Below are 27,475 nucleotides of genomic sequence, written 5' to 3' on the forward strand. Positions count from 1 at the left end.
CGTGGGGAGGCGCCGCCGGCCACGGTACCGGCCCGCCCACCCTAGTTAGCCAGTGTAGCGCCGACCGCAATGAGTGCGGTCAGCGCTACACATTTACACAGGACCGGTGCTAGGCTTCCAGCGCCTGTCCTGTGCTTCACACCTGAGCCCGTTCCCTCCCCCTGAGCGCTTGCCCAATAGCGCTAGGAGGCGGGCTCAGGCTGTGCATAACACACGCATCGCCGCCAGCGCTGGCGGCGATGCGTGTGTTAAACAGCAGCCAATGAGAGTCAGATAGACTCTCATTGACTGCTGCAGCACCCACTGCAAGAGCCGGACTTCAGTCCGGCTCCTGCAGTGGGTAATGGGACTGACTTCATGACGTCTGTCCCATAATGCTGAGCGCGCCAGCCCGGGCGGGAGCGGCGTCGCGAGCAGGACCAGGAGCAGAGATTCAGGTAAGTATATTTTTATATATATATATATTTATTTTTTAACCTATCTGCACAACGGGGGAGGAGGGTGGCTACTACTGGGGGAACCTCTACTGGGGGAGGGGTGGCTACTACTGGGGGCGCCATTGGGAGGACCTCTACTGGTGGGGGGCTACTCTACTGGGGACTACTACTTGGGGGGGAACTGCCACTGGGGGCATTATAAAAGGGGCCTACTACTAGAGGCACTGCACTCGGGGGACCACTACTGGGGGCAATAATAGGAAGGGCCACTACAGGGGGCACTGGATAGGGGGGATCATTACAGGGTGCCTGCATAAGGGGACCACTACTGGGAAAACTGCATGGGGGGGACTACTGCTGGGGGCATTATATAAAGGGCACTGCATAGGGGGGGACTACTACTGGGGGCACCATATAAAGGGCACTGCATAAGGGGATACCGCTACTGGGCGCACTGCATTGTGGGGACTGCTACTGGGGGCACTGCATAAGGGGGAACACTACGTGGGGCACTGCATTTGGGGGGCCACTACTGGGGGTACTGAGTAAGGGGAACTAATTGGGGGCTGTATAAGGAGGACCACTACTGGGGATACTGTATAAGGGGCACTACTATGGGCCTTCATAAGAGGGACCACAACTGCATACTGGGGGTACTGTATAAGGGGTACTACTGGGGTTAAGGTGCATATGGATAGGAATGTTCAGCGTGAAAATAAAGGGTTGTGTCATGTTGACACGCCCCATTTTTAAGTGACCACGCCCATTTTTTTTCAGCGCGCGCCTTCGATGCGCGCACATCTCGAGGTGTTGGGGGGGGTCCCTTTTCAAATTTGCCCTGGGCTCCAAATACCCTAGTTACGCCACTGATCATTCATCTGACACATCTGACCATGTGTATGCTCCATAAAACTAGTGGTGTTATTCTGTGTCTTGGGAGACACAGGCAAGAGGCTGACCCATGACAGGCAAACACGGAAACACATGTTCGCTCTCTGTTCAGAGTTACTTCCAGACGTGTGCAGAGGCATTGAAAGCTTTCTCAGGACGGTGATAACAGAATAAAATCCTTAAATAAACTATAGTAATATACACTACTATTTGAATAAAGATTTCTTTTTAATACGTAAATGTTTTTTTTAAATTTTTTCCCATTTTTAAAATAAATGTAATCAATTGTAAAGATTTTTGTATTTTTTTCAAGTGGAGACACAGATGACACATGCACACAATTGGAGAGTCTGGCCCAGAAAAGCGGTTAGTGATCTCTTACTAGTCCAGGCCAGGCCAGTCATTGCAAGAAAGAATCACTGACATGACAAAAATGTTTGTTAAATTGTGGTTAGAAATGTATTTTTTCCTTCCATGATCAATGGTGATAACTCCCCTCCACCATAAAAAAAAAAAAAAGTATAGTCGATACCAAAAAGGATATTTTTATAAAAGTTCCATTATGTGCTTAAATGTAATTTTCATCTTAGGAGGAGATTTCAGCTACCACCCTCTGCCCCTTCATCTATACAATGTACAGATTACAAAACAAAAGCAAACAGTGGGAGGGTTAGCTTGGATGGTATTCTTATAATGAGGCAATCTGATTCAATTGCCTTACACAGCAGATTTTATAATCATTTATTTTTGCGGTTTTACTTCATGGTCATATTGGACTTCATGGTCCCACCACCATAGGTTGTACCAGAGCCATAACTAGACTTGTTGGTGCCCTGTGCCAGAGAGAGCATTGGCGCCCCCCTCCCCCCATTTTTTAAATAGGAACGTAAGATAGTGCACCTGAAAAAGAGCCATGACTCATGTGGAAGGGCCAGGGAAGGCCAGGTTATGCTGGGGATAAAAGAAGAGCTAGCTACAAGTGAGAATGATAATAAACAGGAATATTGACAGGCCCAAACAGCACCCCGTGCCCTGCGGTGCCCTGGTCGCACCACCCTAGTTACGGCCCTGGGTTGTACCTGAGAAGTCAGTGCTGTACTACAGACATGGGGTAGTGTGTTCCACTCTCCTGGGAATGCACTAAGTGACGAGAAGGTTAATGCAGTCATAAAAAATAAATACAAATACAAGAATAAGGCTTGCAAAATATTTTATTAGAAATGATAAGAATAGTTAAAGAAGATACATATGTGCTGTCTGCACAGCTATCAAAATCTCTAAGTCCCATAATGGGGAGGAGCCTCTACTAGACTTAGGTCACTACATAAGTTCCCCATGTCAGAGTGTATGTACTGTGTAATGTACCATGTTTCAGTGTTTCTATCTCTATATCAGCATGGGTATAATAAAGCTGAGCTAGCAAAACCCTAGATAAAATCAAAATCACAAGTATAAGGAAAACACTATATATATATATATATATATTTAATTATACTTAGAGGGTATATACATAAAAAAATCATTCAATTACAGTGTAGCAGTGATATAAAACATAAAAGAAGAAATAAAATGATGGCTTAGAATAACAAAACACAATTTTGTTTAGTTTTTAGAGCTTTTAATGAGAGATATACAGTGGGTATATCCTGATTTCTTGTTTGCCTGTTACATCGCTATATTACTACATTTATTGCTTTGGATTGCTAATTTGAAAGCCATACTGTAATCTCCCAAGAGAATGAGCTGATATCTAGAAGCCCACTGAGGACAACATGAAGGGTGCTCAGGGTAATTGGAGATATTGCACTATGAGTCCAATGTACCAATGTTTTCATTCTCTAGAGGGGTTACTTCTCACCTCGGCTGGTAATACTTCATTGTAGAATCTGGAATATAGTATTTTCAGGCATTCCCATCATTTAAACACCATCAAATGTCAAAATGTTCCTTCACAACACCTTCTTCTACAACCAGCCTGCATACATTATGGTTTGTCTCCACTAATATGGGGCACTACATGTTGTATAGCTTCAGTTGCTCCTTCAAATCTCCTTCTGACATCATCCCAAAGGTCTCACGATTGCTCTCCATCATCTTAAAAATGGCACCCAGCTGTTCCCTCTGTACCCTGGCAAGGAGAACACACAACATGTCTACCTGGAATCATTTAAACTACATATAGAAGAAACTCCCACCTTACCTTGCAGAGCTTGCAATCTAACTTTGGTGTACTGGACACAGTCACCTCTTAATCAGCAAAGAGATGGTAAGTCTCTATTGCCTGGATAATATAAATTACACAGGAGAGAACATGGGGCATTCTTAATTTTTGCAACTGGCAAGCTTTTGGTTGAATACCATTTATAAAGTGTACCCATCTACAGCATACAGTTGAGTCAGCCATTTTGTAGGCTAAACAATTATTCCGCCTACCAATCCACTGACAACTAGTGACATTACAGAGTTCTAAAATTGCAGATGTTTCCAGTAAATGTTCAGCATTCTTGTGAATAATAGTTTAGCCCCAAAAAAATGCCGGCTTCCACCGTTTAGCTGACAAAGGTATATCTTCATGCTAGACACTTTCATGATTCAATGGGAACATTTATGTAAACTTGTGCAAAGATATTTATGCAGAAAAGGTTAAGTTCCCCACAACAAGCAATCAGAATCAAGCTGTCACTTTTCTTGTTCACAAAATAAAACACAAAATAAAAGCAAATGACTGATTGGCTACTGTGGCAAATGCCACCTTTTCTTCAGTAACCTGTGGAACAGTTTTGAAAAATGTCCAGCTATATTTTTTAATGAATCCTTGCTATATATGTTACAACTTGCATCGGTTATTATAAAATTAGTGTAGATCAGGACTATGTAAAGGCAGCTAGAGCAGCAAACATTGCAGTAAAGGCATTCAGCATGATACAGTATAACCGGTGTATAAAGTAGTGTGAATGGTGTTATAGAGGGAAAGATGTGTAAGATGTAGTGCTGATGATGCAAGACGGCAGTTAGTGAAGGCATTGAAGCACTTATATTCTGCAGAGGATTTTACTACCTAAAACATTACAAAGCCCAGCTAGGCAATTCTATAGCATTCAGCTTGCCAAAGAAATAGTGACATCAGTTCACACCAGGCTCCAGGGTCAATGAGACTGAAAGAATCTACCATTTAAATGTGCTGTGCCTGTCATGCCATTCAAAGATTATGTTTAAGTATTAAGCTACAATGTATACAGTATGTCAACATAAGGCATAATTTGCATAGTTTTAAAACCGGATATTGCACAGAAGGATAAATCCTGTCAAAGCTTTTTTAAAATGCAGGTATGCAATATAAACCCCTCTAAGATGAATAATGCACGCCAGAGGGTCTTGCACAATCCATTTGGCCTAGCTGACATTTCTCTATCAAGCGCTAGGTCATATAATACTGCGTTAATAGAAAGAGTGATTCAACCATTCACAATGTATGTCTCCTACAGACGTGAGGTGAGCAGGCCCAGTCCCGCTGCAGTACAGGACTATGTAAGATCAATCATTGTGCTTAGTGATCCCATCTTCCTTACAGCTATATCAATAATAGATTTTCTTTTATTTTCAGGTGTTCTCCTATAGAAGTGATTCATATTTTTGCATTTCTGACATAGTATTGTTGGGGTGGGCAGATCTGATCTTTTCAGTAAATCTCTTTAGCTGGACTGTAAGGGTAACTTCTTATAATCTTCAAGTCTGTAGAGAGACAAAAAAAAAAGGGAATGACTAGTTTCATATGAAATCTCTCATTCAGGAGAAATTGGTAAATGGACACGTGGGGCTTCCTAACTCTTCTAAGTGGTACACTCATATTTGTTTTCAGTGCTGGATTAAGGTTTGTGGGGGGCCCAGGTCAACCAACTTGTGGAGGCCACCACCAATAAAATTGTCAATATGATACTGTATGCTGACGATGTTATTAAAAAGTATTATGTGAAAAATAAAATATTCACAGCACCAAACGTGTTAAGCACACTGCAGTGACCCCCAGTTCACATCATGCCACACAAAAACCTCAGTTCACATATGTCAAAGTGCCCGCCCCTCCCCATGCTAGTGACGTAGCTTTATGTGGGGGCATCTCCCTGTGTGTGTGGGCCCCTTTGCGACCTCCCCAGCTACCCTGTTGTTAATCTGGCACTGGTTGCCTTTAGAGGATACCTCCATATTTTATTAAATGAGCAAGTAAACCCAGTTATGTACAACAATACAAAGAAAGCATTTCTAATATGAGATAAATAGTTTACCTAAAACATGTTTATATCTCTGCAGGGTGCACTACTGCTACTAATACTTGGCACAAGCAGAATGTACGAAAACGCTGCCCTATTTTCTTTCACAACTCTACAATTGTGTGTCAAAAGATTTGGATTGCCTAGAAGCCAGGTACAGAACTATAGTGATTGCAGGAATTATGCGGCTATGGGTCCTAGAGGGAATGGGTGTGTAATGCCGGCTGTCGGGATGCCTCCTGTCAGAATACCGACAGCGGCATCCCGATGGTTGGTATCCCCGACAGGTGTTGGTTAAACATATTTACCCTCCCCCCTTTCACCATAACACTCCCTTCTTGTAGCCTCACCCTCCCCACCCCGCACCCTAACCCTCCTTGTTAGTGCCTAAACCTAACCCTTCCCCCTTTGTGCATAAACCTAACCCTCCCCCTTCGTGCCTATCCCTCCCCACCCCGCACCCAACCCTTCCCGTTAGTGCCTAAACCTAACCCTCCCCCTTTAGTGCCTAACCCTCCCCAGGGGTGCCTAACCCTCCCCCCTAGGGGTGCCTAACCCTAACATCCCCCCGAGGCTAAGGCTAAGGGCACCCCAGACTTACCTAGGTCGAGATGACGTCCTTCGGCATTCCGGTGTCAGGATTAAGATAGGCGCCGGTATTTTGACGCCTACCTTGAGTCCATTGTCGGGATTTCCCTGTCTGTATCGAGACCAGCGGCATCGCGGCCGTCGATCTCATTACTACATCCAGTCATAGAGGCAGTGTCGGACTGGGACATGAAGGGAATACAGTGGTAGAGGCCCATGCTTAAGGGGTGTGGTCATGCATCAGAGGGGGTGTGGCCAGCCACTATAGGTGCTTGGCTAACCATTAAGCAAATCTTGGTGTAGTTCCTATAGAAGGGAACCAAGCCCCCATGTTGATCAGTGGTTCTGCTCCTCCAGGTAACTATGGGCCAAATGTAATAGGGTGAGAGTTTAGTGAGGGTTTAGCAGTAAGCACTTTTTAAACTCGGCCAATGTAATAAAGTATGAGAACATGCAAACTTGCATGTTTTTAGACTCAAAAAAACTCTCACAATTTAAGCCCTCATCCAGATGTTTTCCAATTTTGAAAAAAAATTTGACCAATGTGATAGTGTCACTACTAAACTCTAACATTTTCTAATCTCTCACTCTATTTGGCCCTGAATGTCGGTGCCCACACACATAGTGATATTTTACACGATCTGGCCGATTCCGACGAATCGTGACGACAGATCGTGTAAAATATGGCCAAATCGTGAGGAAATCGTGTGTCCTAACTCACGATCACGATGCGCGTCCCCGCTGGTCGCACATCGCATCGTCAGATCTGCCGTGCAATAGGGCAGATCTGACAATCTGGGACAAAATGCACTTGGAAAAAAAAAAAAAGTTAAGATGCACGATAGATCTTAAGTCAGATTGGATGCTTTTTACTCCAAATCGTGTGTAGGAGCTGCCGGGGAGCTGCCGGGGGAGAGTTCAGGGGAAATCGCACACATCGTGGGATCGTGTGCAGATCGGTATGTGTGTGGGCACCTTAATAGAGTAACAGTCTATAAATTTAGGTCTTGAACCTGACACCTCGAAGAGGGGCAGAGTAAGAACTGTGGAGGAGTATTTTGAAAATCCAAAAGACGCCTTGTTTTTTTTTGCTGTGATGTCTTATGCAGGGACAGTGGTTCTTGTAGGATGGATGGATGGATATGACAGACAGAGATAGATATGAGATAGATAGATAGATAGATAGATAGATAGATAGATAGATATGACATACATAGATAGATAGATAGATAGATAGATAGATATGACAGACAGATATAGATAGATAGATACATAGATAGATAGATAGATAGATAGATACTGTAGATATGACAGACAGAGATAGATATAGATAGATAGATAGATAGATAGATAGATAGATAGATAGATAGATAGATAGATAGATAGATAGATAATGATAGATAGATAGATATGACAGAGATAGATAGATAGATAGATAGATAGATAGATAGATAGATATCACTATGTATGCAGTATTGTGAATCTTGGAAAGTTGTAGATCAGTAGATTTGCCTTTTATATACTATATAACACTTCCAAAATTTAGCTCTCGAAGAGTTCAAACAGTAAACTCCTCACCTTCTCTGCAAATTTTTCTAAAGGTATGATTATATTTAATTGTGTAATGCAAGATTTTCCCTATCTTTGCAAAACCAGAGATCATTCAGAGGGGAGGCTTGTCCTGTTTTTTTCTGGAGTAGGTACTGGCACCAATGGTACAGTGGGATGTACTTAGGTGACCGCCGAATGGGATGCTAGCGCAGGAATCACAACATCAGTTGAGATACTGACGCCGGAATCTCGACAGCCAGCAACCCGAATGTATAGTATAGCGGGCCGGGTTAGCTGTTAGCCGTGTGGGAAGGGTGTGTCACTCGGAGGAGGCGTGGCTTGACCAGGCACCGGGATCGCTACTTACAGCGCTGTAGATGGTATCCGAAAAGATCCTGGCACCGTCGCCATCCAGGTGAAGGTGCATGTCAATAAATTACTAAAACAAAGGTGTCCTGTATTTATTATTTATTTAAATATTTTCTTAACAGAAGGACTACAGGTCCAGGGCTGGTTACTAATGTTGGGGGGAACCCTATGCATTTTTTTAAATCAACCTTTTCTTTAGTCTGCACAGATCATACTATGCACTGTAGCTCTGCCCCTTATTATGCAAATTTGTGTGTGAGTGACAGACAATTTTCAGAACACTGGGCCTGATTCAGACCCGCTCAAGAGCGCTGAGCACTCGCAAGCGGGTCGATGTTGGCCCAGTGCGCATACGCACGAGGGAGCCGGCTCCGTCGTGCGCATGCGCGAGACCCGGATAGCTCCGGGTCTCGCTACAAAGGGGGCGTGCTGTCGATGGTGAGTGACAGCACGCCCCCTTGGTGGGCGTGCTGGGGGCGTGGCTGGCCAGACAGAGGCGTTCCCATGGGAACGCCTACCGTCTGGGGCCGGCCCCACTGACATCACAAGTGATGTCAGTGGGAGTGCTCTCGGCTCTGATAGAGCCGAAAGCACTCCAGGGCTTGCGGCAGGCGAGACCTTAGCACAAGGGTCTCGTCGCAAGCCCGATGGTCACGATGGTCTTGACCATCACGACCATCTTTTTGGCTGCTCGCTATAGCTGTGGGTGGTCACCCACAGCTATGCGAGCGGCCAGGAGGCCACTCAAAAAAAACAGAGGGACGGCCCTGATTCAGAGCGAGCGCTCTGTCAGAGCGTCCGGCTCTGAATCAGGGCCTCTGGGGGTCATTCAGACCCGCTCGCGAGCGCAGGAAGCTCGCAAGCGGGTCGATGGTGCAGAATTGCGCATGTGCACGACAGAGAGAGCTCCGTTGTGCGCATGCGCGAGACCCAAATAACGACGGCCAAGCCGTCGTTATGGGTCTCGCACCAAAGGGGGCATGCTGTCGATGGTGAGTGACAGCACGCCCCCTTTGGTGGGCGTGCCGGGGGCGTGGCTGCCAGATGGAGGCGTTCCCATGGGAACGCCTACCGTCTGAGTCCGGCCCCACTGACATCAGTAGTGATGTCAGTGGGAGTGATTTTGGCTCTGATAGAGCCAAAATCACTCCAGGGCTTGCGGTCACCGAGACCCTACCGCAGGGTCTCGTTGCAAGCCCGATGGTCACGATGGTCTTGACCATCGCGACCATCATCATGGACGCTCGCTATAGCTGTGGGTGGTAACCCACAGCTATGCGAGCGTCCATGAGGCCGCTCCAAGTTGAGGGAGGAGGGCCCTGATTCAGAGCGAGAGCTCTGGTCAGAGCGTCCGGCTCTGAATCAGGCCCTCTGTTTCATCAGATACAGATTGGAGGTCTACTGAAAAATTGTTCTACTGAACAAGTGTGTACGCATATATTGGATGTAGAACATACTTGCCTACTTTTGAAAACTAGCTTGAGGGAGATTGTAGATGAGGGGTGGGGAACTTTTTTTCTACCGAGTGCCATTTTGATATGTATAACATTATTTGCAAGCACGGTACAAACCACGCCCCCTCTGTGTGATGTCAGACAGGGACGGGGCCACAATTGTCTGTGATTACAGCAATGCCCTGTGCATCCTCAGCATGCTCCGGGGAGCTGTCAGGGCAGTGGTGTGACCATCTGAAGCGTCCTAAGGACCAGTGGCGTAACTAGGGGGGGTCGGGCAGGGCGCGTGCCGTGGGCATCGTGGGACCGGCGGGGCGGGGGGGCGCCGCCGGCCACGGTCCGGCCCGCCCTAGTTAGCCACCAGAGTAGCTCCGACCGCAGTGAGTGCGGTCAGCGCTACACATTTACACAGGACTGGCGCTAGGCTTCCAGCGCCGGTCCTGTGCTGCACACCTGAGCCCGTTCCCTCACCCTGAGCGCTTGCCCAATAGCGCTAGGAGGCGGGCTCAGGCTGTGCGTAACACACGCATCGCTGCCAGCGCTGGCAGCGATGCGTGTGTTAAACATCAGCCAATGAGAGTCAGCTAGACTCTCATTGACTGCTGCAGCACCCACTGCAAGAGCCGGGCTTCCATTCTGGCTCCTGCAGTGGATAATGGGACAGACGTCATGACATCATGACGTCTCTCCCATAATGCTGACCGCGCCAGCCCGGGAGGACTGGCGGGAGGCGGCGGGAGCGGGGCCTACTACTAGGGGAACTGCACTGGGGGGACCACAACTGGGGGCAATAATAGGAAGGACCACTACAGGGACCACTGGATATGGGGGGGTCACTACTGGGGGGCCTGCATCAGGGGGACCACTAGTGGGATCACTGCATGAGAGGGGGGGTACTACTGCTGGGGGCACTATATAAGGGGCTTACTGCTAGGGGCACTGCACTGGGGGGACCACTACAGGGGGCACTAGATAGGGGGGATCACTACTGGGTGCCTGCATAAGAGGGACCACTACTGGGAAAACTGCTTTGGGGGGGGGACTACTACTGGGGGCACTATATAAAGGGCACTGCATAAGGGGATACCACTACTGGGCGCACTGCATTGTGGGGACTGCTATTGGGGACACTGCATAAGAGGGAACACTACATAGGGCACTGCATTTGGGGGGACCATTACTGGGTTCACTGAGTAAGGGGAACTAATTGGGGGCTGTATAAGGGGGACCACTACTGGGGATACTGTATGAGGGGCACTACTATGAGCCTGCATAAGAGGGACCACAACTGCATACTGGGGGTACTGTATAAGGGGTACTACTGGGGTTAAGGTGCAACTGCATATGGATAGGAATGTTCAGCGTGAAAATAAAGGGGTGTGTCATGTTGACACTCCCCATTTTTAAGTGAACACGCTCATTTTTTCCTGCACGCGCCTTCGGCGCGCGCACATATCGGGGTGATGAGGGGGGGGCTCCCTTTTCAAATTTGCCCTGGGCTCCAAATACCCTAGTTACACCACTGCTAAGGACGCTCCAGACGGCATTGCTGCATAGATTCTGACTGCAGGATACCATTCTAGGCACCCTGCTAGCCAGATGAGGCTAGCAGAAAACAGGTCCATGGGCCAGACCAAATTATTCCGGCGCCGATATCCTGACAACAGTCAGATTACCGGCTCCAGCATCCTGACCGCCGGCATCCCAACGGTATGTATTGGGGATAGGGGGAAAGGATTAGGCTGCTTTTGGGGCGATATATCGTACAATGTACTGCATAGTGTGTACCCATCTTAAGGAAATAATGAAAATATCCACTACATGTTGACATGTTATGGAATTTTAAAAAAGTAAAATATAAGATACAAGCAGTGAGTGCCAGAGAGTAAGTCGTGTGTACGAGATATATATATATATATATATATATATGTGTTTGTGCATATGCTATACATACAATGTATATATATAGATAGATAGATAGATAGATAGATAGATAGATAGATAGATAGATAGATAGATAGATATATCGAATATGTCTGCCGGAAGCACTCCAAAAATGTTCAGTAGGCACTGGTGCTCGCTTCAATTACATGACATCACTCCAAAATAAGGAAGGGAACTCAGAGACTTTTAAATGCATAAAAATAGGTGAAATGTATTCAGCAATGTTTCAGGGTGCGACCCCCTTTCTCAAGCCATCACCAACAGCATAACAACCTGTTGGTGATGGCTTGAGAAAGGGGGTTGCACTCCAAAACGTTGCTGAATACATTTCACCTATTTTTATGCATTTAAAAGTCTCTGAGTTCCCTTCCTTATTTTGGAGTGATATATACATATAAAAAATACACAAACAGCGAGTGCGTGTGTGTGCTTGTATGACATATATAAATATATATATATATGTACAGTGTGTGTACACACACATATACAGTATGTATATATATATATATATATATATACACATATATATATATATACATATATATACACACACACACACACACACACACACACAGTGCATCCGGCTTCACTGTTTCCACATTTTGTTATGTTACGGCCTTATTCCAAAATGGAATAATTTCATTTTTGTCCTCAAAATTCTACACACAATACCCCATAATGACAACTTGTAAAAAGTTTTTTGAGATTTTTGCAAATGTACGGTAATTTAAAAAAAAACTAAGAAATCACACGTACATAAGTATTCACAACATTTGCTCAATACCTTGTTGATGCACCTTTGGCAGCAATTACAGCCTCAAGTCTTTTTGAATATGATGCCACAAGCTTGGCACACTTATCTCTGGGCTGTTTAGCCCATTCCTCTTTGCAGCACCTCTCAAGCTCCATCAAGTTGGATGGGAAGTGTCGGTGCACAGACATTTTCAGATCTCTTCAGAGATGTTCAATCGGACTCAAGTCTAGGCTCTGGCTGGGCCACTCAAGGACATTCACAGAGTTGTCCTGAAGCCACTCCTTTGATATCGTGGCTGTGTGCTTAGGGTCGTTGTCCTGCTGAAAGATGAACAGTCACCCCAGTCTGAGGTCAAGAGCGCTCTGGAGCAGGTTTTCATCCAGGATTTCTCTGTACATTGCTGCATTCATCTTACCCTCTATCCCAGTTCCTGCCGCTGAAAAACATCCCCACAGCATGATGCTGCTACCACCATGCTTCACTGTAGGGATGGTATTGGCCTGGTGATGAGCGGTGCCTGGTTTGCTCCAAACATAACGCCTGGCATTCCAGCCAGAGAGTTCAATCTTTTTCTCATCAGACCAGAGAGTCCTTCAGGTGCATTTTGGCAAACTCCAGGTGGGCTGCCATGTACTTTTTACTAAGGAGTGGCTTCCGTCTGGCCACTCTAATTTACAGGCCTGATTGGTGGATTGCTGCAGAGATGGTTGTCCTTCTGGAAGGTTCTCCTCTCTCCATGTAGGAATGCTGTAGCTCTGACAGAGTGACCATCGGGTTCTTGGTCACTTCCCTGACTATGGCCCTTCTCCCCCAATCGCCCAGTTTAGATGGCCAGCCAACTCTAGGAAAAGTCCTGGTGGTTCCGAACTTCTTCCATTTATGGATGATGGAGGCCACTGTGCTCATTGGGACCTTCAAAGCAGCAGATATTTTTCTGTACCCTTCCCAGGATTTGTGCCTCGAGACAATCCTGTCTCAGAGGTCTACAGACAATTCCTTGGACTTCATGCTTGGTTTGTGCTCTCACATGCACTGTCAAGTGTGGGACCTTATATAGACAGGTGTATGCCTTTCAAAATCATGTCCATTCAACTGAATTTACCACAGGTGGACTCCAATTAACCTGTAGGAACATCTCAAGGATGATCAGTGGAAACAGGATGCACCTGAGCTCTATTTGAGCTTCCCGGCAAAGGTCGTGAATACTTATGCACATGTGATTTTTTAAGGTGCTTACACATGTAACGATTTTTTTAATGATTTGTCATTAACGACGTTGTTATCGTTCAATCGTTCAAAAAATCGTTCAGTTGCTGAGTTATAACGATGAACGATAATCGTTCAAGCGCGCTCCCATTTGCAGTTTGTAGTTCATCGTCCATTTCAGACTGTCCAACATAACGATTTTCATTAAGGGAAGGAACATTTTCGTTCATCATTGTAAAAATCGTTCATTACACTTCAAAATATTGTTCACTTTTTGAAGGGAAAAATCTGACAGAAAATCGTTGGTTACAAAATCGTTACTTGTGTGTTTAGTGGTTTCTTTTTAATTCAATTTGCAAAAATCTAAAAAAAAAAAACTTTTTACACATGTGTGTAGAATTTTGAGGACAAAAATTTATTTATTCCATTTTGGAATAAGGCTGTAACATAACAAAATGTGGAAAAAGTGAAGCGATGTGAATACTTCTTACTCAGCAGAGTGCAGTCTCCCTTTTCCTAGTTGCACCTTATGTCACAGGCAGAAGATCAGTGTTGGAGGCTGGCTACAGGGGTGGGGGGTGGACACTAGCTACAGGGGTTTACGCTTCGGCCAGCTACAGGGACCATAGATGGGGGGAGTGTTGGATTGGCTAGCTATAGGGATGCTCACAGCAGGGGGGTGGGGGAGCCTGGAGACTATCTACATCAGCTAATACTGACTATATCAGCTCACGCTGAAGGGAGGGGGGGTAGATTGGCTGCACACTGCGGGGGGGGTATGTAGGCTGTGTACATCAGATAACAGTCACACTGTGGGGGGGGGAGAAGCTGGCTGGTTGGCTGGCTACAGTTTCTCACAGAGTGTCACTGAATTGGGGAGGTGCTGAGCAGGCAGCGGTGCCGCAATGCTGTGATGATTAATCCCTGGGCAGTGGCAAACGCAGGATTTCTAGAGGGGGGTTTCCAAATACTTGATTTTAGAGTGAGTGTGGCCAGTCCATGAAGAGGGCATAATTATCACTTAATCAGCTTTATTATACATCATACAAAGTTTATTGTGTCATAATTCCAGCATATACAGGATCAGCGATCACAGTATGCCATTAAATGCAGCAGTAGGGCCATCCTGTCTGAGCTGAATATTTTTATTTCAAATGTGGGCCCCATTCCCGAGCACTGGAACTAATCCGGGCAGAAGAACCTAGCAGTGCCTTGAACATAACTGTACATATTGGTATCATCATACACTGGATAGTGTATTATTATATGGTATTAATAATTAACCCTATTGATGGTCTATAGCAGTGCTCCCCTAACAGTGCATGTTTTTACAGATCTCCATATTGGTGCACAGGTGTATTTATTACCGGCTGACACAAAAGATCCACAGGTGGTGCTAATTATTCCATTTGTTATGCTGAGAAGAACATGCAGCAGTAATATAATTCTATATCACTATTTATATAATGGACATGGTGTGGCCTGTGGAGAGGGGTCTCCAGGCAACCGGAACCCTCCCTGCGTTTGCCTATGCTGGGTGGCAGCTAATTGCTGGGGTCAGCCCCAGTTAGGTCTTGGCACATTACTAGGTCCCGTCCTCCCGTGGTAGAGGGCGGGGTTTAGAGTAAGTGTGGCTGGACTAATAAAAAAAAGAGGTTACCTTTCCCCTGAGGAGAGGTTTAAATGCACAGGTGCAACAAGTGCTTCCAGGCTGCCGGGCCAGCCCAAACGCTTTTAAGGAGCCCAGTGCAGGGGACATACTCCCCCATGTAAGGCAATGAGACTGCGTGCTGGGCCAGGGATAGGCGGCTACCACTATCCAAAACCCTGCGTGACCGGTGAAATTATGTCACGTCCTTAAGTGCAGGCCCCGAACCCAACCAACTAAAACATGCGCAGTGCTGACTGCTGAGATTGGATGAGGCAGTGGGGAAATCTGGGGGATCCCACATACTTTCCGGGGTAGCGGGAGCTCCCAGCTTATACCGGGAGGCTCCCGTGGAATGCGGGAGGGTAAGCAAGCATGGTGTAGAATCTGCGAGCAGGTCTGCAGAAGGATTGTATAAACAGTCTGTTCTGGAGTCTGATCTCCTGAGTATTGGACAAGTGTGTACCCTGTTTAACAAGAAGCTGAAATCTCAGTGAGTACACAACCTGTTGGCTGTGACCAGTGAGCAACCTGGAGCTGATCATTACGCTCCATCACTCAGTTCCATCCCATGTTGTGTTTGTTTACATCACATGAGCGGATCGGAGACAGCCCCAGCTGGTAAGTAGATTGGCGTTGTTCATTATAACCTGTACTCACTCACATTGTATTTATATGAGTTATATAATTATAGTAAAAGTAGGTTTGTCTCCATTTATTACTGATGACCATTACCACTGTGATTTTGTATTGTTATCCATTACTAAATAGAATGTTTCTGATCATTTGCATCAGCTGCTAATCAGCAGCCATCTTGGAAGGACGGTATAAAAGAGGATTTGGGCCAGTATAACATCACCTTTGAAAAAGCTGTGATTGCACATAGCAAAACGCGTCAAGCACTGGCATACCTACGCACCACCATCTTCAGCTCAGCAGGAGCCCACCTTATCCTGTCTCCATTGGCACATCATTCTCTCTTCAATACCGGCTGAACAGACCCATGCTCCAGAGGACACTATATTGCAAGACATTGCCAGTATTGCTAAAGGTACCCCATATTACTCCACACAGATCTGATAACTATACCATACATGCTGGATATAATCAGTACCATAAATACCAGGAGACTGCTTTAATTACTGATATTCACTTCATGGGCCATTCTTCAGTCACATGTCTTACCACTTGGAACTGAATGAATACTAGCATGGATGGGGTTGCTGCTGTCGCAAACTTTAATGTGATGCAATTTTTTATTTACACGTAGATATGTGTTTTATTATAACTTTATTTTAGGTTACTATATTTGTGTTTTTACAATTCTCATGCTGGCTATACGTGCTACAATTATCGGGGCGATCCGCCATGATATCGGCGGATTGCCCTGATAATTGTAGCGTGTGGGGGGGGCGACCGAGGGTTAAATATTGCTCGGTCGGGCATGCCAGATTGTCCAGCATGCCCGTCCGATGCGATATTTCCCGTTAAACTGTCGCCCGCATCGGGCAATGTATGCCCAGCCGCGGCCGACAGACAGACATTTCCTGTGTTCCTTCCTACGGACGGAACAGGGAAATGTCTCCTCCCACGGGGGCGGAGCGCAGATGTCTGCCGAATACACTGTGAGAGAAATCTCACAGTGTATGCTAGCGACATCTGCGGCTGGCAGCCGTCCAGATAAAATGTCTGTCGGTCTGACAGGCATTTTATCTGGCCGTGTATGCCCAGCATTAGATTTAAAATATTGGTATTGATTTTATTTATATTTCTGTCATTATTTGTTGTGCTGTAATTGCTATTTTGTTTACATTTGATTTTAGAGCCGGTGTGGCAATTCCATGAAGAGGACATAATTAGCACTTACCCAGCTTTAATATGTATCATACAAAGTGTAGTGTATATCATAATTCCAACATAGATAGGACTAGCGATCACAGTAAGCCATTAGATGCGACAGTAAGGCCATCCTGTCTAAGCTTTATGTTTGGGCAACATTCCAGAGTATGGGAGCAAACTGGGAGCCTGGGGGAACAGCAGAACAACCTAGCACTCCCCTGGACATATATGTATATATTAGTTTCTTTATGCACTGGATAACAGTATTAATAATTAACCCTATAGATGGTCTATAGCTGTTAAACCATAACAGTGCATGTTTTGCAAATCTCCTAGTTGGTACACAGGTGAATTAATTACTGGCTAACATATGTAAAAAGATCCACAGTGGGTGCTAATTATTTCATTTGTGATACTGAGGAAAACATGCAGCACTAGTAATATTCTCTGATTTTGTATTTCTATTTTGGTCATGGTATGGGTTGGGGAGGGGGGTTTCCAGGCAACCGGAGCGCTCCCCAGCCCCCCCCCCCGCATTTGCCTTTGCATTGTAGTGATGCCAGTGCACATTATGTCAAACAGTGTCACCAGCTCACATTATGCCACACACGAGGTGGGGACTAACCAGCTCCTACCTGAAGGGTACTTGCCTACTCTTATGGAATGGCAGGGAGACTCCTGAAAATCGGGTGGCTCTTCTGGCTGCCCGGAAGATTAGGCGAATCTCTTGGAGCCAGCCAGCCACTTGCTGAATGAAGCGGCGGTTCGGCCGGCCAATCACACAATTCACGCTGAATTACGTCATCGTGGCCCCGTCCCCCACTTCACAGTGCCGTTAATCGAGGTATTGTGTAGCAGTGGGCAGGGCAATGATGACGCAATCACATCATCCATGCCACTCCGCGCTGAGCCGACCTGTGTGCCCCCTCCTTGGAGCTCAATTCTGGCCCCCCCATCTTAACTAAGGTCGGAAACAAGGAGAAGCTTACTCTTCGACAGTGCTGGGCTTACTGATTAGCTCAACTGTGTCTGTGTCTGTGAATGTGAAACAGGATTGAGGGCAATGGATCATATCAGTGTGGAGCTTTACTGAGAGGGAGAGACAAAGATGGCTACTGACAATTCCCGCTTTTCAGGCCCGGACAATGGGCCAGATCCAATTTCTAAGCAGGCAATTTCGGAAACTTGGTTAGACAACTATATGAGCTGGGTCCGGGTCCCCCTAAACCTCTGGGTCCCATAGCAATAGTACCACTTGCACCCACTATAGCTACGCCCATGAAATAGAGTGCATGAGAGAACTTGATTGTAAGGACAGGTTTGTACAGTGGGTTTTTACGGGATGCCGGCGCACACATGACCGGCGGTCAGAAAGCTGACGCTGGAATCTCGATTGGTTTGCAATACTAACACGTGGAGGCAAGTTGTCTAACCCTTTCCTTAACCTTACCCCTACCCTCCCGCAGCCTAACTCTAACCCTCCCCTCCTGCAGCCTAACCCTACCCCTAGTGCCTAACCCCCCCCAACCCTAATACTTAACGTCGGGGTGTCAGCGGTCAGGATACCGGTGCCATGATTCTGACCCCTGACGGGATTCCGGCGCCGGCATTCTGAGCACCGGCATTCTGGCCGTCGGGATGCCCACTACATCCCGTTACAGCACTGTTATATTATCAGGATATTATGGAAAGCTATGCAGAGCTAGCACCTCACAATGAGCTTACAGGTGTGCACTCCTGCATTACAATCATGGCTATTAAAATCCTGAACTCTTAAGGGGGAAATATGCTATATATCTGCTTGCACTGTACAGATTTTTTAGACTGCAGTAATAAGTGTTAATAGGAGGACATGAGTACAGAAATATCTGTTAATCATTCCAAGCCAGAGGTTTGTGGGCCTCATTCAGAGGCGGTCGGAGGATGTAAGCGGTCGCTCAGAAACTGGGCGGCCGCTTGCATCCTGACCGGCCGCCTCTGTTTCGGTCGTTAGGCTGTGGGTTATCACCACCCCCCGCGGCCCGCCTTCCAAACGGGGCGAGCTGTCAATCAACATCGACAGCTCGCCCCCTTTGGAAAGAGACCCGCTACGACTGGCGCTGTCGGTCGTAGCGGGTCTCACGCATGCGCACGAAGGAGCCGGCTCCCTCGTGCGCATGCGCACTAGACAAACATCGAGGCGGCCGTGCGGTCGTAGACCGTACGGCCGTCTCTGAATAAAGCCCATTGTCCTTAGAATACATACCCACTGGCATTTGGATGTGTTTTACATCATGCATTTTTAATGCATGCATTCTGCTGTAATACTAAAAGAAACATTGTTCTAAGAACAACCCCATTTGCATTTTTACTAGCGTTGCATTGCATTTATCAGAACTCTATTTGTTCCATTTCCGTACATTTGAAGCTACACAATAAATTATAAAACACTAGTAAAAACGCATATCAGACATCAGTGGGTATGTGGCCTTAATATGGTGTTTTTCTGGGCTTGTGCCCTGATAAAATATAAATTAAAAGTGCACAATCACCTAACTCTGTACAATTATGTTATCAAGTAGAAAAATCCTTTGTGTATTGAACTGGGTTACATCACCAAGCAATAGCGTGAGTGTTTGTGGGTAAATCAGTGGAAGTGTCAAAACTGTTCTATTCTCCATGCATTGCATTAGTTTGCACATTGCATTATGGGTAGTAATGATCACATTGGATTAGCTTGCACAGTGCATTATGGGTAATGATCTGAGGGTAATTTTATGGTTAGGTCTAGAACAAGGTGCTGTACAGGACCTCTGACGTCACAACCACATGACCCAAAAGGGGGAGGGGCAAGGTTCAGAACTGGGGCCAAAAGTGACCCCTTGCAGACTCGCTTCGCTTGCCACACTTTGGGCACGTTGGCTCGCTTCGCTTGCCACAGGTTTATATTTCACCTCTGTGACCACATGGATAGTAACACTGGTAGCTGACCGGCCCTGCCGTAGCAGTCACGTGGTTGTGACGTCAGAGGTCCTTTCTCCAACTTGGATCTAGCAACAACCGTAATTTTACTCCTGGCATGATTTTCTACATCAAACACTCAAGTGCAATTAATAATTACAGCAAGTGAGTCACTACAATACCTTGTGTGTAAATAGGGAGGGTTGCACGGGAATCTGGCATTGAAGGGGTAAAGATTCTCCTATAAATTGTTTTACAGACCAGTATTTTCAAACCATTAATTAGTTACTGCTTATTGGACTTATGAAATACTGATGAAACAAAACAATTAAATTATTTGCAGTTAAGTGTACCAAACACATGAGGGAGACAAAGTTCCACTTAAACATATTCACCGGACGAAAGCATTAGTGCAGTATTGCAGCAGAACCAGAAGGACTGGATACCGGCCATGGAACATACAGTACCAGGGATTATTTTATGCAGAAATGGGTAACTTTTTGCAATTTTTAGAATAAACTGGTCTATATGACCATCAAAAGTGTTTGTAACTGTTTGTCTGTAGTAGAAGCTCTGTACTGGGTTTCTGTGTCAAGAGTTTTTTATTATGCATGTGTGAGGTATATATTATATATATATATATATATATATATATATATATATATATACACACAAGAATGTTAGGAGAATTTGTATGAAGGATGTACATTTTTTTTTTGTTAAAAGTACATTTTTAAAAGGAATTATTATGCAAGATTGAACTAAAAATTACATTTACATATTTTTGTATTAAATGTCTATTTGTGTTCTAGGGTGTAATAAAGGTATATTATAAACTGCAGTACAAATTATTATTTTTTTAATTCATTTGTATTTGACATGAACTAAATGACCAAATGAATGTGCATAAAAACACCACTGCAAATATTTATCACTAGCAGAAGAGAACCTTTAACCCTTTCTTTGCATAAGGTATAGTAGTGATGGGCATTAATGGAGGGTGGAGGGATACAGGGTTATATAACATACAGGTTAATGAATTTTACTAGAATCTAAATACTAACACATGGGGGGGGTAGCATCTTACCACATGTAACAGTGCGTGGGCACTGTACGTGTTACAGGGATGTAAGATCAGAGGTCAACTCAATCCTGAAAGGCAAATGCATGATGCTATAAAAAAAAAGCTGTGCATCACATGTGATACACACGTTACATAAATGTTATATGGGCATCTCAGTAATGTAATATGTTCCCTGTTTACCTGCCATATTGTCCCATTGGAGACAGACATTTTGTTGGTTAAATAAAGAATGCAGCCTATTAAGTATCTTGAAAGCAGTGACATCACTGAGACATGCAACATTTTATAATATGAATATTGGTCCAGGACACAAAAGGTCTGCCTCCAGCTGGTGACAATATAATAAGTGTCCCTGTGTTATGTAGAAATATGTCTGATACATGAATCTATTTGCTGCTAGGACAATTACACTCAGCTAAATGAAGTATTTTTTATCAAAAGGAGCATTTATATACGTGTATGTAAATAAAATATATTTTTGTCTGTGTGTCTTATGTTAAGGTCTGTTCTCTTGTTTTACTTCAGCTAAAGTGTAATAAAAAAAAAAAACAACAACCTGGCATACATTTTTATATGGTCATTTGTCACCACCAATGTCAGTCATACCCTGGGTGTATAGTATCTGTTCCACAAAACATATATCTTCTTTTGCACGGCTTACCAAGTCACATATATATATATATATATATATATATATATGTTTTTTTAAATAAATAACTCCTTCAATAACCAATAGTTGATTGCAAGCTCTAGCATTATGCAAACTTTAAAAAAAGGATATACTAACTAGCAATATTAACAGCAATGTAATGATTAAACATATTCTGTTTCTGGGCACAAACCTTACTGATGTGCAAATAGCTGAAAAAAACCCACATTATTTTATTAATGTACACTGTAAATTGCAGAGGGACACTTATTACTGTATTCTGTTTTACAGGATGATGACACGTGACTGGTTGGTTGTCTAAGCCGGGTACTTCTAAGCAGTATTTCACATGTCTGCTGCCAATAGCAATAAATGTATATCGGTCCAATCATATCGCACAAGGGCTTCTGGGACATAGCAGTCTTACCTCTGTTCTTCCTCTAGCTCATCCTTTGTGAACATTTTCTCATAATCACTACCTCGCAGTTTTCCTGGTAAATATTTAACAGAGAAATCCTCGTCATCTGAAAGTAATAATAGGAAAAAAGTAATAGTACCATACTACCATGGAACATACCAAATCAAGATAGTACATTGAAATATGATAATAGATATCACCGCTTCACTAAATCAACTCCTGAAATGTCCACATTACAAATAGTTTTAATTGGATTTAAAACCCTACTTCGTGATTTAATTGCAATATAACATGTCAAGGTATGGCCATATTCTTCTTCATTTAACATTTGCTAGGAGCTCAGCTAACTTTAGCCTATAGGAGCACAAGATGGGAAAACCCTTTTGAAGAACCATTCTTGCAGTGAAGCCTTGCATACGGGTGTTAGCATGCAGAGGGGCTGGTGACAACAACATGTAGTGTTTATTGTCCTTTAATAGCTACATATCTGATTGGTCTTTGCTAAATATTCTCTACTAAAAAAAGAAAAAAATGTAATTAACATCTTCCTACAATTCTTCTTTTGAAGTCCTGAAATACGGTTGTTTTGCAATAGTCTTTGTTTTCAGTCCTCAGAGATTATAACACATATAGCCTTGTGATGCACTGCTTCAGCATATGAGTTGTTTGGAATCACCCCAATGATGGTGTGAGTGCAAGTCCAGATAGTAAGTATGACGGCTGCGGAAGTAATAACAGTGGGCGGGATAGGCTTCCCCATGCAGTTGCATGGATTTTCAGTATACACGGACGGATTCTTGCATTAACATAACGAAGTTACTGTAAGTAAAATGCTACGGCTGAAGGGAAAAGCGGACGCACAAAGGTACAACTTAGAATCAGGCCCTATGTAGCTAACTAGGGTTCACTTTAAGAGAAAGAAGCTGTCTGCAATATTGGCTTTAGTTGTTGCAGCAGTATTGATCTGCCAATGATTAATAAAGGAGGTACTGAATACTACTGACACTTTCTCCTGGACACAGCCCAACGTAGATTACAATGGGTTGTGTCCAGAAAGTATACTGGTTTTTGGTGACTGTGTGTTTAACTTTGTGTGTAATTATATTGTATAGCAGAGGTTCCCAAACAGGGTGCACTTGTAGGGGTGCCACGGGTTGGTGGTCCATTACCAAATCAAATTATTTCTGGTCCATTTGATTGGCAAAACCAGTGCTGGTGGCTGCCAGTAATAAAGTTTGTGGAAAAACCCCATCCACCAACACATAACTGAACCTCAGGGTGATAAGTCAACACAATTTACTTAATTTAATATATTTTTTCAGAATTTCTCAATGAGAAACTTCTGGCCTAGGGGTGCTGTGAATTAAATGCTGATACTCTAGGGCGAAAAAGTTTGGGAAACACTGCTGTATAGAATAGACATCTAGATCTTAAGTCTTTTGTAGACTGTACAAGATACAACAAAACAAAGTTCAAGCAGGTTGCAGGAAAATGTTTAATTGGGCTGGGCTGGGCTGGCAGGCAGGGCCGGACTGGGACTAAAAATAGGCCCTGGCATTTAAAGCACACAGGCCCACCTCACGTCAGCACTTGGCTCCTGGCATAGACTCCTCCGCTTACTATCCTGACTCCTCCCACTTCTTAGTCTATGCTATTACAAATATAATTAACATTAGAGCAACACACAAGTGTTCATCATTCTCTGTATTAAAATACACACAACTTGGCTCATCCTGCAGGGGATTCATACATGTGCCATAGTCAGACATTCGGGGGTCTTTTTACTAAGCAGTGTTAGGAGACAGAGTGAAAAGTGATAAGGTGCCAGCCAATCAGCTCCCATCTGTCATCTCACAGGCTGTGTTTGAAAAATGACAGTTGGGAGCTGATTGGCTGGCACCTAATCACTTTTCACTCTGTCTCCTAACACTGTTTAGTAAATAGACCCCTTGGTATTCAGTTGGTTTTGTTAGGTATGATGTCACGATGCAGAAGTGTCTTACATAAACTCCACCCGCTGAGAGAGGAAAATTAAAAAGTAGGTGAGTATGGGCTATGCCCTTCGTCTTCTCATTTTTGAGCTGCCATATAAAGGGCCCTAACTAGACATTTTTGCTCCCTGGACGTCCTGTCCTTAAAAATCCTTATTTCCCGCCAGGATACCGAAGTTAGTATCGGGGTGTTAGGGGGGAGGTTAGGTTTAGGGTGTGGGGTCAGGAACTAGGGGGAGGGTTAGGGTTAGGCACTAAGGGGGAAGGGTTAGGGTTAGGCACTAGGGGGAGAGTTAGGGTTAGGCACTAAGGGGGAAGGGTTAGGCACTAGGGGGAGGGTTAGGGTTAGGCACTAAGGGGGAAGGGTTAGGTACTAAGGGGGAAGGGTTAGGGTTAGGCACTAGGGGGAAGGGTTAGGCACTAAGGGGGAAGGGTTAGGCACTAGGTGGAGGGTTAGGCACTAAGGGGGAAGGGTTAGGCACTAGGGGGAGGATTAGGGTTAGGCACTAAGGGGGAAGGTTAGGGTTAGGCACTAAGGGGGAAGGGTTAGGTTTAGGCACTAAGGGGGAGGTTAGGGTTAGGCACTAAGGGGGGAGGGTTAGGGTTAGGCACTAAGGAGGGAGGGTTAGGGTTAGGCACTAGGGGGAGGGTTAGGGTAAGGCACTAAGGGGGAAGGGTTAGGATTAGGCACCAGGGAGGTTAGGGTTAGGCACCAAAGAGAGGGGGTTAGGCTAGGGAGAGGCGGTTATGTTTACCCTTTCAAGGTGCCGGTGTCGGGATTCTAACAGCCGGGATCCCGAGCGCCGGCATCTCATATCGATTCCTCCTAAAGACCCAATAAAAAATGTCCTAAACAGATGTTAAAAAATAGTTGCCCAGCTCATCTTTCTGTTTTGTGCTTTTGTAAGATGATTACTGGTATGGTGTTCTGTGGATCCTATGTTTATGGATTTAACTCAGTTCGTCAGTAGTCAACTCTAATTCACAAAGTCCCTCAAAAAAAAAAAAGTAACTCTGCAGTGTAAATCACTTACCGTATATACTCGAGTATAAGTCGACCCGAATATAAGCCGAGGTACCTAATTTTACCACGAAAAACTGGGAAAACTTATTGACTCGAGTATAAGCCTAGGGTGGGAAATGCAGCAGCTACTGGTAGTAATCCCCCCCTGGTACTGTCCCCAGTAGTAATCCCCCCCTGGTAGTGCCCCCAGTAGTAATCCCCCCCTGGTAGTGCCCCCAGTAGTAATATCCCCCCCTGGTAGTGCCCCCAGTAGTAATACCCCCCCTGGTAGTGCCCCAGTAGCAATATCCCCCCCTGGTAGAGCCCCCAGTATTAACCCCCCCTGGTAGTGCCCCCAGTAGCAACATCCCCCCCTTGTAGTGCTCCCAGTATTAATCCCCCCCCCTGGTAGTGCCCCCAGTAGCAATATCCCCCCCTGGTAGTGCCCCCATTACTAACCCCCCCTGGTAGTGCCCCCAGTAGCAACATCCCCCCTGGTAGTGCCCCCAGTATTCCCCCCCTCCCTGGTAGTGCCCCCAGTAGCAACAAACCCCCCCTGGTAGTTCCCCCATTATTAATCCCCCCCCTCTGGTAGTGCCCCCAGTAGCGATATCCCCCCCCCTGGTAGTACCCCCCCAGTAGAAAGAAATGTAAAAAAAACAAACTTACCTGTAACCCCGCTCCTGGTCCCGACGCTGCTACAGGCTCCTCCGCCGCTTTGCATAATGGGAGAGACGTCGTCATGACGACGTCTCTCCCATTACCCACTGCGGGAGCCGGAAGATGGCTCCCGCAGTGGGAGCAGCAGTAGCCGCTGAGAGTCTGACAGACTCTCAGCGGCTGCTGATTATACCAAACACATAGCTGCCGGCTCCGGCGGCTGTGTGTTTGGCAGTGTGTAGTGCTGACCGAACTCCGTCCGGTCAGCGCTACACACGCGGTGCAGGCTGTGTCACAGTGACACAGTCTGCACCGTGGCCCGCATGGTACGCTACTCAGCAGCGTACCATGCGGGCATGACTCGAGTATAAGCCGAGGGGGTGCTTTTTCAGCACAAAAAATGTGCTGAAAAACTCGGCTTATACTCGAGTATATACGGTAAACGAAAAACGTAATCACACACAATTCCTATAGCAGAGTGTTCAGGATAAAAGGTTGCTTTGTGCTGTAAATGGCCTAACAGAGGGTGATGTCTGGCAGAGTATGACAGGAGAGAGGATGACAGGAGAGAGAGGTGACGGGGGATGTTGATGCCAGAGAAAGGCAGAAGGTGGCAGGGAGAAGGTGACAGGAGAGACAGTAAGTGACAGGGAGAGGGTGATGGGGATAGGCAGTAGGTGACCCCAGGGACAGGGTGACAGGCAGTCGGTGAGAGGGCACAGGCAGCAGGTGACAGGGAGAGGCAGTGGGTGATATATGGGGGGGGCACTTGACTGGGTGGGAAGGGGGCAATGAGATGGTGAAATGTGAAAAAATACCGGGGAAAGCCCTGTGATAATAACGCCACCTGGAGGTGGCATTATCCAGGGTCTCCCCCGGTTACCGGACTCCTGCTCTGCTCTAATGGACAGAGCAGAGCCCGGACCCAGCCCCAGTGATCAGCTGTGTGGGCTAAACAGACCATACGCTGATACACTGCCAAAAAAAAAAAAAAAAAAACGTAAAAAAAAATAAACTTACCTGAGTCCAGGGATCGTGATCGGGGCTCCGGTGATGTCTTGCCTCCGGTCAGCTGGTCTCCCATCTTGCACTGGGGCCTGGTCGTCACCTGACCGTGTCCCAGTGCAGGATGGGATGTCAGCTGACCGGAGCCACGGAGGACCGATCACTGCAGGTAAGTGTAATTAAGGGAGGGGGGGTCGGTGGGCAGGGGGATCGTGGGGGGTCCACGATCGCGGGGCTGGGGCTTAGTGGCAGCCGCATGCGTGGGCACTTGTCACGGTATTTTTTGCGAGAATACTGTGATACTGTGATACTGTGCGGAGGGGATTCGCAGGGACAGCGCTTTATCGCAAGCTCTGTCCCTGCAAGGGATTTTTAGTAAATCCCTGTGATATTGCCTAAATTCGCAATGCGAAATCAGTCACAAATATCACACTACAATCTGCATTCAAAATACGGATTGTAGTAAATAGAGCCCTTTGACCTGTTGTTTATTATACTGAATGTAGTACCTGTTATAACCTGCAGGTGTCATGGTTGTTGTAGCAGTTTATAACATGGACTAAAATGTCACTAGCAGCATCTCTAGAAAGTGCGCAAATATATCCTATGTATATGATTCAAACATTGTGCCCGGGAAAAGAGTACACTCTATCACACTGCTCAGCAGTGACCCGCCATTATAAGGGCTTCCCTGGAAATGAAAACCTGGCAGATTTTCTTTATACAGTAGATGTATAGGAGGTCTGTTTATGGGACTGTCCTGTGAAAAGGAGGTG

General features: G+C 45.5%; 1 protein-coding gene across 3 annotated transcripts in view; it reads right to left on the reverse strand.

Moving 5' to 3' along the window:
- Positions 1-2,521: 2,521 nt before the first annotated feature.
- MXRA7 (matrix remodeling associated 7) overlaps positions 2,522-27,475 on the reverse strand; it is a 50,376-nt gene continuing 25,422 nt past the window's right edge. Inside the window, exons 3-5 of one of the 3 annotated variants that reach the window (XM_088458217.1) lie at positions 22,050-22,146; positions 20,977-21,041; positions 3,367-5,060 (exon numbers count right to left, since the gene is read on the reverse strand). In XM_088458217.1, the coding sequence (XP_088314343.1) occupies positions 21,008-21,041; positions 22,050-22,146 (131 nt within the window). In that variant the 3' untranslated portion in view covers positions 3,367-5,060; positions 20,977-21,007. Of the gene's footprint in view, positions 5,061-20,976; positions 21,042-22,049; positions 22,147-27,475 lie in introns of all 3 variants that reach the window. The other 2 variants (XM_088458215.1, XM_088458216.1) reach the window with 2 other exon arrangements.

This window comes from Taudactylus pleione, unplaced genomic scaffold (assembly GCF_031769625.1).
Source record: "Taudactylus pleione unplaced genomic scaffold, aTauple2 ptg000817l, whole genome shotgun sequence".
In the NCBI taxonomy this organism is placed as follows: Eukaryota; Metazoa; Chordata; class Amphibia; order Anura; family Myobatrachidae; genus Taudactylus; species Taudactylus pleione.